General features: G+C 40.8%; 1 protein-coding gene across 4 annotated transcripts in view; it reads right to left on the bottom strand.

The window, feature by feature from the left end:
- RNF130 (ring finger protein 130) overlaps nucleotides 1-16597 on the bottom strand; it is a 131964-nt gene that overhangs the window by 92976 nt on the left and 22391 nt on the right. For all 4 annotated transcript variants that reach the window (XR_012125105.1, XM_037002134.2, XM_037002133.2 and 1 more), the window contains exon 2: nucleotides 9058-9252. Coding sequence is in view for 3 of the 4 variants with exons in the window: in XM_037002134.2 (XP_036858029.1) it covers nucleotides 9058-9252 (195 nt within the window). In the remaining variant the exon portion in view is untranslated. The remainder of the gene's footprint in view (nucleotides 1-9057; nucleotides 9253-16597) is intronic.

Here is a 16597-nt window from a genome sequence, read left to right as displayed (position 1 = left end):
ACTCTGGCACCGTGGGGAATGAGGAGGCATCCCTGTTGGGCGGCATCAGCCTCACTGCCCAGGTGTGCACCTGTCTCTCAGAGCCTCTGTCACTAATGACTAGTCCTTGCCTGGGGTGCACTTCCGCTTTGAAGACAGAGGCCTTTTGAGTTTAATACCCCGTCCACCACCGCATGGTCAGTCAAACTAGTTTTTCCCCCAGTACCTAAAACCACTTTCACTCTGCTTTTTCCCACCTCAGAGCCTCCACCCAGGAGGATTCTTCTGCCTAGAAGCTCTTCTCAACTGTGAACTCCTGCTCAAACTTCATCTCCTCAGGGCAGCCCTCTCTGACTCCTTAGACTTGAGTCTTCTTCATAAGATGAATCAGCACTATAACTACTGACTCAATGCTTATCTTCCCTGCTTGATTACAACCCCGTGGAAGCAGGTGTCTTGTGCATCTTGTTTACCTCTGGGGACCTAACGGGAGCTCAAAACCTATCTGTCAATGAATTAGCATTTAGAATCCAAATCCTGTTGCGGGCAGCCAACCTGCCCAGCCTCACCTTCTGCCATCCACCCTCAGAAACCCTTCCTGCCAGGGAAGATTTTCATTCATGTGGTTCCTCTGCTGAGAAAGCTTCTCTGGTCAAACCCTGACCACCATTTAGGGCCCAGCACATCGAAAGTCTCCTCTAGTAAATCTTCTAATAAGTCCCTTCCAGCATTTTCACGGTAATAGTGAGGCTGCTCACTGAGCCAGCGAGTTCAGTCAGCACTCAGTGAGTGCCGGTTATGTCATGCACACCTAGGACCCTCCTGGAGTAAAGGTCCCTTAAAGACCCTGTAGACCCCTACAGTGTCTATCACAGAATGCTCGGCATTCAGCAATGTAATTTAATACCTGTCGATTAACTATTTTATACTAAATACAAATGGAACAATTAAGTCATATGGAAGAATGACCAGAAGAGTGAAGAACAGAAAAAGTATACTTAGAAATATAAAAAATTAAGTCCTGTCTCAAAATTAAATAAGTAAATTGATTTCATAATCAGGTAAGAGGTACTGTGCATTCCAGACACAAAGATAAATTAATAGCAACTGTATAATTTATTAAATTGACTACATAAGTGAGTTCACCCTTGTCCTGTCAGGTGCACCAGGCAGAAGCTCCTGCTGTTTTATGAGGACACCGGAGTAAAGACTTACTCACCCAGACTCCCAAGTAATTAACTGGGTCTGGATTCAAATTCCAATGTTGGGACTGTAAATGCCAGACCCTTTTCACTATTTTAGAGGTGTTTATCACTGACATAAATGTAATTTTGTTTTTATAACTAAAAAAATGATTGAGAATGTCAGGCCACACCCTTAAAAATGATTTTGAAAGATGGAGAAAATAAAGGAGGCTGGGATAACTATGAAACAGACAGGAATCTGTAAATTAGACAAACTCTCCTGGGGCTGTTTTTCTGAGGTGACAAGTATGTTAACAGGAGACACCACCATAGAGAACAGACTAAAAGCAAGAATATATTCTGTTTGGAAAACAGGAGACAATGAGCAATATAGCCTTGGGGCTTGAAGACAGGGCAAAAGCTCTCATATCAAGAAATAATCAAGAATCCTTTCACACCCCAAAATGAGCTTGTCTGCAGATAACCCACAGATAAACAAGCAAAATGGCATTTTAATCTTCCTGTAATATAGAAAATAAAAGTAAAATCATATTTCAGAAATCTTTTCAGTGAATGGATTTACTCCCATTGCTTTTGTTAACAATCCACCCATGCTTCTGATTACTTACTTACATAATTTTTTGGATGAAATAAAACACACCAAACTAGATCAGTTTATAGATAAAGATTTCCTAAATATACAACCTCAATGTTTGGGTCATGTCTTTATAGTTAATCTTTCAATCTCACACATGAAGGCACTCAGCATGTCTCTACTCATTAAAAGCCTATCTGTTTTGTACATTTTTCTTGCTCACATTTTAATACCATTCTACCTTTAAACTCTACCCTGAACACTTAAAATGTGAACACAAGTCAGAGATCATCTCATGAATACCTGCTCCAAGACTCTCAAAGTAAGAATACATAAGGGTGAACAACCGCAACGAAACTCTCAGGTAAGAATCTGATTTCCATTTTGCTTCTGAACCTTAGTCTGCATTACATTTTTTACAGCTTTTTATTTTTTTATTAATATACAACCTTATGATGGTTTCAAATATACAACACAGCTGTTCAACATTCACCCTGCACTACACTTTTTAATGAGGTGTAATTTACATGCCATGAAGTTGGTCTTTTGTAAGCGTGCAGTTCAATGATGTTAGTAAGTTTCTGGGGTGTGCAACAAACAACACAGTCCAAGTTTAGTGTATTTCCATTTCCCTCAGATAGTACTCTCATGCCCATTTGCAGTTATCTTCACACCCATGCCCCAGCCTACACACCCACTACTCTGCTTTTTGTGCCCAGCAGCTTGACTTTCCTAGACATTTCATACAGAGATGGATCACATGCTGGGCAGACTTTAGTATCTGGTTGCTCATCTAGTGTAATGCTCTTGAGGCTTACCCATGTTGCGATGCACATCAGTAGTTAATTCCATTTAGTTGTTGACCTGTATCCCGCTGTATGGACAGGCCCCGTTTTGTTTTTCCATTTACCAGGTGATGGATATTTGAGTCGTTTCACTTTTTTGGCTATTTTAAATAACTCTATGAACATTCATGTACAAGTCTTTGTGGGGACATTCCATGTTTTCCTTTCTCTTGGGTAGATTCCTAGGAGCAGGAGTGCTATGGCATGTAGGAAATTTATGTTTAACCTTCTAAGAAACTGCCAAACCATTCTCCAAACTGGCTGTACCATTTCACATTTCTGCCACCAATGCACGAGGTTCCACTGTACCCACTCATCAACAAAACTTGGTATTGCCTGACTTTTCATTATAGTCATTTTAGCAGGTGTGAAATATTCTCATTTTGGCTGGCTGCATTTTTCTAATGATAAATAAAATGTCTAATCACTAAATCCTTTGCTTACTGTAAAATCAGGTCGTTCATCTTCCTGTTGATTTATAGGAGCTCTCTGTGTTTCTGGATTCAAGTAATGTAACACATAGATGATTTTGAAATATTTTCTCCCAGTTTGCAGCTTTTCTTAACAGTGTCTTATGAATAACAAAGGTGTTTCACTTTTGATGAAGTCTAGCATGATTTTCTTTTAGGGACAGTGCTTCTGGAGTCACATGTAAGAAGACCTTTTTGTCCAAAATCACAAACACTTTCTCCTTTGATGTCGTCTAGAAGTTTACATAGTTTTATTTCTCACATTTTTGTTTAATAACTGTTGTGAGGTAATTTTTACACAGTGTAACGTCAGTTGTTTTTTTCTTTGGCAAATAGGTAACAATTGTTCTGTCACCATTTATTGAAAAGACTATCTTTTCCCCCAATGAACCGTCATGGCACCTTGGCTGAAAATCAACTGACTATACAAAAGAAGTATTTATTGCTAGACTCTCAATCTGAACTGTTGTCCATAAGCCTATCCCTGCACCAATACGATGCCTAGATTACTGAAGTTTTGAAGTCAAGTAGTGTTAAGTCCTCCAACACTGTTGTTCTTTTTCAAAATTATTTCAGGTATTTTGAATTCTAGGATCAGTGTGTCAGTTTCTACAAAACATCAAACTTGGGAAGTTTTTAACTATTCCTGGACTATTTTTACTGTTCTGCTCTCTCCTCTCCTCTGGGATTCCCATGCACATATACTAGTATGTCTCACAGTATCCCAAGGGCCTTTGAGGATCTGTTCATTTTTTTTTAAACCTGCTCTTCAGACTGAATAATTTCAATTGATTTATCTTCAAGTTCACTAATTCTTCTGCCATTCTGAATTTGCAGCTTAAGTCCTCTAGTGAATTTTCATTTCTGATATTGTACTCCTCAATTCCACGATTTCCATCTGGCTCTTTTTGATAACTTTTATATCCTTTATTGAGACTCTCTGTTTGTTGACTCATTGTTGTGGTTCACTGTGTCATATTTTCTTTTATTCTGTAAATACTATTTCCTTTAGTTCTTTGAACTTACTTAATATATTAATTACTCCAAAGTCTTTCTCTGTCTGCTAAATTCAACATCTGGGGGCACTCAAAGTCAGTTTACATGAACTATTTTTTTACTGAGTATCAATCATACTTTAATATTTATTTGCATATCTTGTCATCTTTTGTCAAAAACTGGACATTCCATACACTACACTGCAGCAACTCAAACTCTGATGTATTTTTCCCCTTAAGGCTGTTTTGCTGGTTTTGTTCAGTAACACACCTGGCTGGGAAATGTTTCCTCTGCGGTGTATAGCCATTGATGTCTCTGTTCACTTTCTTGTATATTTTAATATCCTTTTCCTGCTTCTTTTAAAGACTCACTTTAGCGATTGCCCCTGTGTCTCCATGGAGACTAGTTGTCAGACAAGTGGACATGGGTGGTATTCCAACATCTGAAATCACTAAGGCTTCTATCACTGCTGATGGATCTGTGCATAGGCAGGGAAGAGCATTCAAAGTTCTGGCCATTTCAGGGCCCTGGGTTTTACTTACTGCAAGGTCCTCTGTGTCTCCTGTGCTTGTACAGTCTCAGGATCACCCAGGAGCATGTAAACAGCTCAGCTCGGTGGCACCACTGGGCATGTGATCTCAGACAAGAATGAGCTTGCCTGCAGGAGAGCCAGACACCGGCCCTTCTCCACTTGTCTGCCTTTATAAGTTACTTCCACAGTGTCAGGCATGGGCGTCACCCCTACTCCATCCCTGCAGAGCCAGCCAGCAGTTCTTACCCCTGCCCCTCCCTGGCAGACACTCCACACAATACAGCTTGGGGAGTAAGGGAAGCAGCCCCTGGCCAAACACCACAGCTTCCCATTGTTCCTACCCAAAGTCTGGTAGTTTTTCAAAGCATAAATGTGCTTTGGATTAATGTGTGCCTCTGGCCGATTTCCAGAACACCAAGTGGCTGCTATTGTCAGTTCTGTCAGTTTTACAGTGGCTTTCTGTCAGGAAGAATTTGCTGATCTCACTTGATCACAGCCAGAAGCACCACCCTTCTCTATCTACTTTTAGCCCTACTTTCACAATCTTTTACAAGGGTTTTCTTTATTTTTTTATTTTGAAGCATTTCAAAGACCCCAAATTACAGAGAATATAATGAGCACGTATGTCCTCAACACTCAGCTCAAGAAATGAAACATTGCAGGTATGTGTGAGGCTCCACATTCACTTCTCCCTGATTGTGTTCCGTTTTTTCCTTTGCCAATGGGAACCACTGTCCTAAACTTGGTATTTATTAATCCAATGTATGTATTTGCTATTTCATACCTATATACATGCTTATAAAGTACTATTCTGTGTTTTCAAACTTTATACAAATGCTATTTGTATATATTCTACAACTTTTTCCTCATTATTATATTTTGGGGTTTATTCATTGTAAACACATGTAGCTTTAATTCATTGACATGTCACATTAACCCACTCTCCTGTGAAGGATATTGGTAAAACATGATGGATGCATGATAGAATAATTGGCTGCTATAGTACTGCAGTGAATACCCCTGTGCGTGTTCCTCACGCACATGTGCAAGAGCAAAGGGTCTAGCAAACCACACAGAGGGGCTGTGATGCTTGTGCAAGCATGAAATCTCCCCATTGGCTCCAACACCGATGGAGGTGGAAAGAGAAGTTCCCATGAGAAGTGTGAACAGTAGTGCCCTCCTCCATGGCAGGGATTCGTGGCCTTCCACAGTAACTGGATTTAGAGTCACAAGAGGACTCCCACACAGGTGGCGACTTGGTCCACACCATAGAGTAAATCATAGGAAAATCTGGTACTAAAACTGAGGTTTCCTGTCTTTACTTGATTCTCAAAGCAAGACCTGCAGGCCGATGGCATTCAAACTGTCAATCTGTTAAAAGTACAGAATCTTTTAAAAGTTCAGGCTGCTCCCCCAACCTTGGAATGAGAAACTGCATTTTAACAGATGCCCATTAAATAAGCAGTATGCACATTAAAGCCTGGAAAGCCCTCTAGAGGATGTGTCTAGGACTGAAGCTACTGGATCACAGTGCATGATGAGTTCCTCATGGTACCAGATAGGTCCAAATCTGTCTCCCAAGGGCCTGTATCAACTTACTTTCTCTCCGCATACTAATTTTCTGTGTATCTACCTACAGCATAAAGCCACTTCCTACTGCTTTCATGCGTGTTTCTACTCCATCTGCTTACAGAGGTTCTATTTCCCAGGACTATATTGTCCCACTCTATCCCTAATTTCCTTCCTTGTATTGTCAACACACTCAGTTGTGATAAGAGAGTCACACAGTCAAATAAAGTTGGGAAACTGTAGATTAGTAAAGTTTTTTATTGCAGGACTTCTTAGGGACCTCAACATGTTCATTATGGGCTATAAAAGTGGGATGCATTAAAGCATTTCTCAGAACTTATCTTACCATTTAGCTTTTTTCCATCAATCATCTCTAAACATTTCTGAATGAATCAATGTTGCATGGAACACAGATGGGAAATCTGTCTTAATGTATAGACTTCCCACCTTTTAAAAACAAAAGTTGTTTAAAAAAGGTATCAATTCCCTCTCTTACCCCCCAGATCTTCTCCTATATAGAAGACTCTCATTCTAAGCTACTTCTCTGCAGTTTTGAGTATGTAAAAAAACATCACTGGGAAAGAAAATATACATTTCGCTCAGCTGAATTTCTCCTAGTTTTCTTCATGTTTTCAGTAAGAAGAAATCAGCATGGAGTAAATGGTCGGGGCCAAAATCTCAAAAGGTTTTTCTTCCTTTTGAACAAACAGCTGAAAGCAAGCGGGCACTTGCTCTGAGACCTAAGCCGACAATCTGTCTTGAAGCCAGTGTTCCCACATGGGTGTCCAGCTAAGTTAGACTGCCTCCTATATGCAGGATGTCTGTTAGACTGCCCCTTACACATGGATGTCCAGCTAAATTAATAGACTGCCCCTTCACTGACTTTTGGTTCCTCCAAAGAAGTTAAAAAGTTACAGGACTCCAGTGATCTCTGCATAGTGAAAATCACACATTCCTTCTATTTTATTCTTTGGTTTCAGTTTTTCTACAATGAGCATGTGTTACTTTTGAAGTTAGAAAAAAAAAAACTTTTAGTTCTAAAATGCTTAATTTGAAAGGAAGAAAACAAGCCCTAGAGCAATAAACTTTAAATCCATCTCATTCTCCTATCAGGATACACACAAAAGTAAGGATAGCTTTCAATTAGGGTAAACAGGTCTTTGCAAGATGACTGTCTAAAAACTGATTATATAAAAAGTAATGATACAATTCAAGTTACTTCTCTAGTGATTAGTAAGTCATTAAACTTTAAAATCTTTATGAATACAGAGCCAAACCTTAACTAGGCTCCAGCTTTAAGAAAAAGATGGGTGAACTTAGAGAATGTCAACAAACCTGAGCTGAGCCCCTCGTCAGGCCCTTGCCAGTGGGTCTCCTGGTCTGTACGGTGGGAAAGTACCAACACCATACACAGTTGTGGAAAAGCCTGGCCAAGAAAACATACATTAAAAAAACTCCTCTACATCATATGTCATCAGGGAACAAACTGATACAATCCATTAGAATGGTTGAACTCCAGACAACAGCAAATGCCAGAGAGGATACAGAGCAATGGGAATTATCCTTCACTACTGGTGGGAATGAAAAACGGTGCCGACAGCCCGAAGGATGGTTTGGCCTGTTCTTAAAAAATTACACATGCTCTTAATACAACTCAGCAACTGTGCTCCTGTGTGTTTACCCAAAGGAGCTGAAAACTTAGGTCCACACAAAACCTACACGTGGATGTTTACAAAGCAGCCCTTGCACATACCACTCAGACCTGGCAGCAACCAGGATGTCCCTCAGTAGGTGAAGGATAATAAACCGTGGCACTTCCAGACAAAGGAATTTATTCAGTACTCAAAAGAACTGAGCCATCAAGCCATGAAAAGATATGGAGAAACCTAAATGCACATTAGTATATAAAAGAAGCTAGTCTGAAAAGGCTACACAGCATCAACTTTATGACACTCTGGAAAAGGAAAACCTATGGAGACAAACAGTAAAAAGACAGTGGTTACCAAGGGTTGGGGGAGGGAGAGATGCCCAGGCAGAGCACAGAGGATCTTCAGGGCAGTGAGAACACTGTATGACACCACAATGATGGGCACACTTCATTATACACTGTCCAACAGCAGGCACTAATGTGAACTATGGGCTCTGGGTGATAATGCCATGTTACAGTAGGCGCATCAACTGTAACAAATGCAGCACTCTGGTGGGGTTGCTGATCAAGGGGGAGGCTCTGCATGTGTGGGGGCAGAGTATGGTATACGGGAAATCTTTGTATCTTCTGCTCAATTTTTCTGGGAACCTAAAACTGAGCTAAAAAATAGTCTATTAAAAACACAGCCCCCCAAAATCTCACAGTACAGTGCCCAGCACATACACAGTAAGTGCTCAATAAATTCCAACTGTTGTTATTAAAACAGTTAAATTATAGAAATCCTAAATCCTTTCACAAGAAATGAAGAAATAAAGAAATACTGTTACTACTGCTATCATACTAATTAAGTAAGGTTCAACATTTATCCTGATAAGATATAAAAAGCACCCTTGGCAAACAGGTAATCCTTGAGGATCCATGACAACCTGGATGAATGAGTCTAAATCAAATACATTATTTTTCAAAGTTATGAAGTAAAATGTAGATGTGCAATATGACAAAATTCAAAATGACAAACCTGGCTTAGTAAGAGCAAGTTTTATGGACTTTTATGCACATTTAAAAAAAAATTTAACTAAGGGAAAAAGACAGGTACCTCAATAAACAAATGGTTAATACTAAAATAAAATCATAGAATTATGTCGAAAAGAATATGCTTTCAGTGGATAGAATGCCTACCTATGAAAGCATTAACTTCTAAGGAAAAACAAAAATCTACATCCCCCCTTTTTTCTTTACCTGGATGAGTCATGGTGACTGGCTCCTCTTTGGATTTATTGTTGTAGATGACTACAGCAACTGCATTGTGGAAAGCAGCCCGTGATATTTTCTCTTTAAATGTGCAATTTCCCCTCTGCAGCAAGGCAATCCACTGTTTGATATTAGGAGGGATGAAGAACCGTGTTTGAGGATCACAGCCCAGATGATCAGCAACTAAACAGAAAACAACATACACACATCAATTTTTTCTCAAGTAAAGAAAGATAAATCAAACCAACTGAGTCTACCAAGGGCTCCACTGTTCCCTGAATGCTCCCTGGCTCTAAGGCACTTTGATAAGCAGCTAAATGCCAGCAGAACTATGAATACTTCCACCAAGGACAACGCAGTGAATCTGAATCCGTATCCACAGGGGGGTAGATGTGCCCTTAACGTTACCTGTAATGCAGATTAAAACGATGAAAAATTCTGTTTAACTTTATATAGCTTGGCAAAAATAAAAAAGACTGATAACATCCAGAAAAGAGAGAAGGAATAGACAGCAAAAAGAAAACCCTCAGAAACCAGGTGACTGATCCACCACCATGCTCCTCATCTGCACCTATCATTTCTCTCCCAGCTGCCGCACCACCACCACCACCACGCTGAGAAAAGAGGAGACTGATTTTGCTTGGGGTGAATGAGGAAGCCAAAAATAACCTTTGGTTCAGTTACCAAGTGGTCTTGTTGAAATTCAACCATGTTTGAACAAATTTCTTAGTGTCTAAAGAAATTGGAAAAGTTAAGTGTTGACCTGTATTTGAAAATTTAATGTTAAAATAATATGAAACTAGAACAAATAGATTATTCCTCTAATTTGTATTTATTGGAAGAAATTACAACTCCACATCAGGATATATATATCAACTCACAGCTACCTGTCTAACAAGATACATGAAGACACCAAGATACACTTTTGGGACTACTGATTATGTGACCACTGTTGTGGATTTGAGGGGACAGTTTGTTTCAAATACCCACAAGAACATCTGACTTGTCAGGCCACCCTCCTTAATTTTTTTGACTCTGCTTATGTGGTCATCACAGCTCTATCACCCTTTGTAAACCTTAAGCTGCAGCCCCTGCTGCTCTTCTCGCTCCCCATCCTCACATTTGTAACAGGTGAACATGAAAGGGAAGGCCAGCCCAGGCGGGGGAAGGACATCACACAAGGCCAGGTCTGAAGGCTGGCTGCCTACAGGCAGTACTGGAGGCCTGCAGGCCCTGGGCCTCCTGGTGGTCACGGCCAATACTGAGCGGGTCTGTGGGAGTGGGAGGGACGAGACACAGAGGGTAATGCTAGAAGCAAATAAATAATAAAAACATTGGATAAGTATTAATCAGTAATAAAAGTCTATAAAAAGACAAGACCAGTGGAGAAATGTTTGCTTTCCACATCCCTGGAAGCTTACTGCTTAGCAAAGAAGTGAAATGCTCATGCTAGTTAAAGAAACTATAAAATGCAGAGATGCTACGAACTTCAGAGAAATGTTCCATCTATCACTCCTACTTAAATACAGCTGACCTTCGAACAACCTGGGGGTTGGGGCATCAACTCCCAGGGGCAGCTGTAAAATCTGAGAATAACTTTTGACTCCCTTTAAATGCTTAAATGCTGATAGAGCCTACTGTTGACCGGGAGCCTGACCAATAACAATTAGCACATATTTTGCATGTTGTATGTATCACATATTGTATCCTTACAACAAACTAGAGAAAAAATTTCAAATTGTCGCAAACCTCCAAAATATTTTCCAATACATGTTTATTGAAAAAAAATCCACATATAAGTGGACCTGCACAGTTCAAACCTGTGTTGTTCAAGGGTCAACTGTGATATCTTTCTCCAAATTCTCTTACCACAGTGAGCGGCTGCAAGGAGGGCACACTTGTGCCAAAGGTCTCTGAACACACAGTATGTGGGAGACAATGCTTTCTCAATTTGAAGCAATTGATATTGTCAACAGTTATTATCCTTTCCTTAAACAATTTTTGTACTCAGAAACTACAGTTCTTTCTCAATTAAATAGAGGGAAAAAAGCTTACATTACAATTTTAGTATCAACTACTGAAAGACACAGTCAAGGCTTTGTGAAACTCTGAAATCCTGAAACAGACCGCTGACTCACAGGGATGTCTGTTTCACAGATAATTATGCCACTTAAAATATAAGCAGTCAGGCGATGTGTTATGATAACCTCACACTGCCTTGGGAAAAGTTCCAATACTGGATCCAAACAGGGAGCAATCAACAAACTGGTTTTAAGTGTTTCATTTGTTATATTTCAAAACACACTGCTGCACAAACCCTGCAAGAAAATAAAGAATTGAGAAGAGCTAAAGAGATTTGTACACTTGTCTTTTGTGAAACACTCATTTTTCTGTGACTTATCCTGTTCCCCCTCAGATTTCATATGCATTCACTGGGCAGTAAAGACGAAACAGAGTCAGGGAATCAGCAAGACCTGGGCTCCAAATTTAATGGCACAAGTTCAGTTCTCTAATCTTCCATTTCTACTGGTTTATAAAGATTGAGATAAAATTCTTACCTCACAGGAGTTATGCATGTGAAAAAGGCTATATTTTTTCACATACTTGAGTGCTTAAAAATTTAGCACTTCAATTTGAGAGCTTAAAAAATTAATTCCCTTTCCTTTAGCGTTATGGGAGTCCTGCTAGCTTGTCCTAGTGAACAGAGGTGGTGCCGAGGCAGATGCAATCCACCCGCAGTTTGGCTCCTGGCAGCTCCTGCTCCTACAGCTCCTTTCTCTACGGCTCTGATGGGGCACAGTCCACTAAGCACGGCAGTTCAGGTACAGTCACAGTGGCTAAGACTGGAAAGAGGCAGGAAGCATAACAACAGAGCCCAGCCTATCACACACACTGGAGGAGACCTTCAAGGTGCTCTTAAAGGGTTCCCCACCCACGAAGAACAGACTCCATGAAAAGCATGATCAAGACAGTCCAACAACAGACTATGAGCAAAAGAACATCCCTGTTCCCCAAATTCATGTGCAGAGGGTCTGAAACATCTGTACTAGTAAGAATGTAACATTCAGTAATAAACAGTAAGATATTTAAAGTCCTGTTCAAGGCAGTAGTTTTCATTACTTAGAAAAAGAAGAGGGGTTTTCATAATCACTTAAACCATAGTGTGCTTCTTTTGTCTATTACTTCCTGTAATCAAAAGTAACTTGAAGAATGACAATGTGAACAGCTGTAAGACAAATTCCCAAGAAGACTGATAACTTACTGATCAAGTGCCACTACTTCAAAATTTAATAGTTGTTCATACTTGAAGTAATTTATTAAGTAAAGATAGATTATGACATAAAATATCTATGTAATTATGAACTACCAAAATCTGTTAATAGCAATTTTGCTTACATTCAAAATCATTTTACTTCAGTTTTGTTTTTTTGCTTGCCAAATTCAGAAGAGGACATCACCTCTAACTTCTCTGCATTTATATGTTATTACAGTGTCAGGAAAAACTTATTAGCAGTAATCATGGAATAATAATAATATGTGAAATCATAGCTGATATAAAGTACTGCAAACAGTATCTTATAACTTTGTCAATCATACCTTAACAGAGCTGAAAAAATATTGCAGAGAAACTTAACTTCAATTTTTTTCTGTATGGCCTTTCCTACTGAGTACAGAAATAGTAATAAGAATTGTATTTACTCCTTGACAAGAACCAAACAATTCTTCACAGGAACAATCAGGGAATCCTCACTTGAATGAATATGAACTTAAATGCTCAGCAACATACTAAGTACCAAAGAGAAACACAATGGAACCAAACACCTAGGTGTGGACAGCTTAAAAGACCTCTAAATATACTAAGGAGGCATGCAGGGCACAGAAACTACCTACTGACAAGGCAGGATGAAGTACCATTGTGAAGCGCGCGTGGAGATTCAGGAAAGGAAAAGAGCAACATAATGGTAAACGTTTCGTGGGAGCTGGAACCCACATAGAACCTGGAAAATGGCTCAGGGGGGCAGAGATGTGGCCAGTGTAAACACACAACAAAGACACAGCCTCCTCAGCTCCTGTGAAATCAAGTGAGATGACACACAACAACGCTATGAGCTGCTTGAATTTAGGACAATCGAGTTCTAAAAAGACCCCATCTGTGACGGGAAAAGAGGAAAATATCCTGGCATAAAGAATGTATAAATATTTAAAGGGTTCTGCGAGTGAGTAAGTAAATAAACAAAATCTCTCTTCCCCCAAGAAGCCTGAAATTTTCCACTTTGATTCATTTGCCTTATAAGACCTCATCTCATAAAAATGCAAACACCCCACATGGTAAGCAGCGGTCACCACATCATTGTGTGGGCAATGTTCCCTTCCTGAGAACCCTCAGTCTGATGCCACCTCCCTAAGAGTCACGCAGGGCTGGGACACATGATGGAAGGTTGCTGCCCTCAGGCACACAGTGCAGCTGTCAAATGCACCTCCTGCTCCCAGGGCCTGTCCTTTGCCATGCCTGACTGACATGCCAGTCCCACCACTCCCTGGCTGGCCTCCTCCTAGGCCTCCGGATTCCACTCAAGTATCTTCTCCAGAATGCCTTCCCAGCCTCCTACGGCTGAGCTGGGTGCTTTATTCACGTTGCCATGGCACCATGAGATGACATCCATTTTGGCATTTATCACACCGTATCAGTAATTGGCTGTTTATTCCGAATCTCTCCTAGAGCATGAGATCAGCTTATTTTCCAATAGTCTGGCACCCAGCAGATGTGTGGCATGCTTGGTGAAGGGCGAAATGGAAGGACAGAGGGAGGGTAAGCACTGACATAAAGACAAAGCTGGTGGTGCCAAAGGTCTGTTTCACGTGAAAGTGTTCTGATGGGGTAATATTTTATCACCTGTTTCCTACAGAAGGAGTACAAATAAAAATGAGCCTGTTACCCTGGGTTTAGATGTTTTCACTGTCAGGCACGGTCTGGTTATTTGCTTTCCTATGTCCACATTAGATTATAATCTCTTTCATCTTTACATTTCCAGCTTCTACCTTGTCTTTCCTTATTTTCCCTTTGTTAAATTCTAATTTTATGATTCAAAATAAATAATACAGTTCTTTTTGTTTCCAATTTCTTAATTTTTAATATTCAGCTACTGGACTTGAATGTCCATATTTCAGCCCTTCATCGCTTCCATGGAACAATGCACTCTCCCTTACCATTCTTCCCCTGACCCCACTTCGGCTGCATCTTTTCTGATAGGGTTCTTTACAAGGGCTGACAAAAATGACTTGGACCCTAGCTAGTCCCCCTTGATTTCTCAGGAACCTTTTATTAATCATCACTCCCTCTTTTTCTTTTTCCTCTCTTTTAAACTTGCTGGTCTCTTCCTTCTTAAAAGTAAATAAGAAAAATAGAGGATAAAGACTCCCCTTTACTGCCACTGTTTTCGAAAGCTGCCTGGGCCTGCTGATCCCATCTTCTCAGTGCCCACTCACTCCTCATGAAATTTTCATCTCTGCATCCAGTCACCCCACTAAATGGCACCAATAACCTTGGGCTGCTACATCCCAGGACACTCCTTGTTCTCCTAAAGAGTGGCCTCTTAGGAACATCTGCCCCAGCTGAGCACTCTCCTCTCAGCCCCCAGGGCCCTCCTCTTCCTCTTCTCCCAGCTGCCCCCCACTGAGTCGTCACTGGTGATGTTCCTGGGGACTCAGATCACTTGGTCATAGGTCCATGGCTGTAGGGCTAGCTTTCTCTCCGTGTTGATGGGACACTTTTTTCTTGCTATAACAATGATGCTTACTAACATCCCATGCGAATCAGCTCTTTTCTGCCCACTATGGTTCATTTTCTACCTACATAAATCCAGTTTCCAATATATACACCTAAACCAGGTGAATAGCATGCTAAGAATCAGGAGAGGAATACGGAAAATTATACATAAAGGAAGGGATCCATTCCCTCCCATTCTGAGCAGAAACTGGTCTTGATGTTGATGAGCTGCAGGCATTCTGAAATGTCTCACTAGTTCACATGGAAGAAGGCATGGGAAGGAGTCTCTGTAGGTGGGTGTACGGTCACTCACTGTCTAACTGGTTTGTTCCCAGGCTGCTCTGCCCCACATACAAGCTGGGCCATGGGATCACCTTGGGTCTGAAGTAGAATATTAGCTGTCGAAGAAACAAAAATAGAAACCTAATTTAGTTTGGGCATCTACAGATCACCTCTACACAGCCATCTATCTGCTTGAAGTGACACCTACTTGAGCCCCAGCTCCTGGGGTAGGGGAAGGCTGTACACAATCTAAGATGAGCCATACAGAAGTGAAGAAACTCAATTACATTGCAAGGAGAGGCCTCTTCTGTTTCCTCCAGGATGTGAATGGAAAACATGTGACTCCAGTTGTTGCTGGCAACCATCTTATGATAAAGACGGAGAAGTTGTTGCCATCATGGCAAAGGGGAGAGACCAAGAGCAACAATACCCCAAGATACAACTGCTGAGTGCTGCAAAGGTGGCCTGCCTTGGGCTTCCACTTGGGAGGATAAACGTCCTCATCACTGTCAGCAGCTTAGGCAGGGCTTTGTTACTTGGACACTCATGCTTCTTGGGTGGGTCAAGCATCAACGGTGGGGACTGGGCTTTATCCCCACTGAGTGGCTCTCCTAAGTCACCAGGATGCACTTCAGTCCACCAAGAAGGTCAAACTGAGGAGAAAGCTTCCTCAGGAAAGTCCTTCACCCAAGGAGGTGGCCAGGATGCCAGCCCTTTGCCTTCTTCCCTTGCTTGGGGGACTCAGTAACTATTCAGAGAGGAGAGCTTTGCAAGAAGGCAGACGTCGAGAACAAGGGTTCCTGACAGGGGTTGGTGGGTAGAATCAGGTAGCCAGTGAGATCTGATGAGGGAATCATCTTTATTTTTACTACCCTCCAACTGAAATCTACCATTTTCTTCATCTGTGATTGTAGACACAAAACATCTTCAACTCTGTAACCAACATTTACTGAAGATTTGCAGCTACTACTGGTGGTTAGCCAGAGCTTGTCACTCCCTATGGGCAGAGCAGTGCCCACCTGACTGTGCTGCACACACTCTGAGGACAGACACTGTACATTGGGACACTTGGTTTCCTGTAGTCCTATCTACTTAACCTACCCCTACACTTACCCACTATTCTGAGAAGAAACCACAGGTTTCTTTTTCCTGAGACTGCCAAAGAGGTCTCAACTGCCAGGTTAGTCTATTTGTATTTACATTTATAAGACATATTTGGCATATCTGGATCCATTTCTATTCCTTTATTTGGTTCTGACTTACTGTTATTTCTAAACCTTCTTTATACCTCCCTCCCCTTTCTGCTTCTGAATGCACTGGTCAAATTTTCTTTACTCTACCCTTTCTATCTATATATCAAAAATTCTATTCTTTAGTGGTTACCCTTAAAATGTTAACATGCATACTGATAAAAAGTTTACATTTAATCAATATCTCTATTTGCTTCCTGAATAACAACAGGCTCTTAAAATACGTATT

This window comes from Manis javanica, chromosome 14 (assembly GCF_040802235.1).
Source record: "Manis javanica isolate MJ-LG chromosome 14, MJ_LKY, whole genome shotgun sequence".
Taxonomy (NCBI): domain Eukaryota; kingdom Metazoa; phylum Chordata; class Mammalia; order Pholidota; family Manidae; genus Manis; species Manis javanica.
This window is presented reverse-complemented; position numbering and strand designations above follow the sequence as displayed.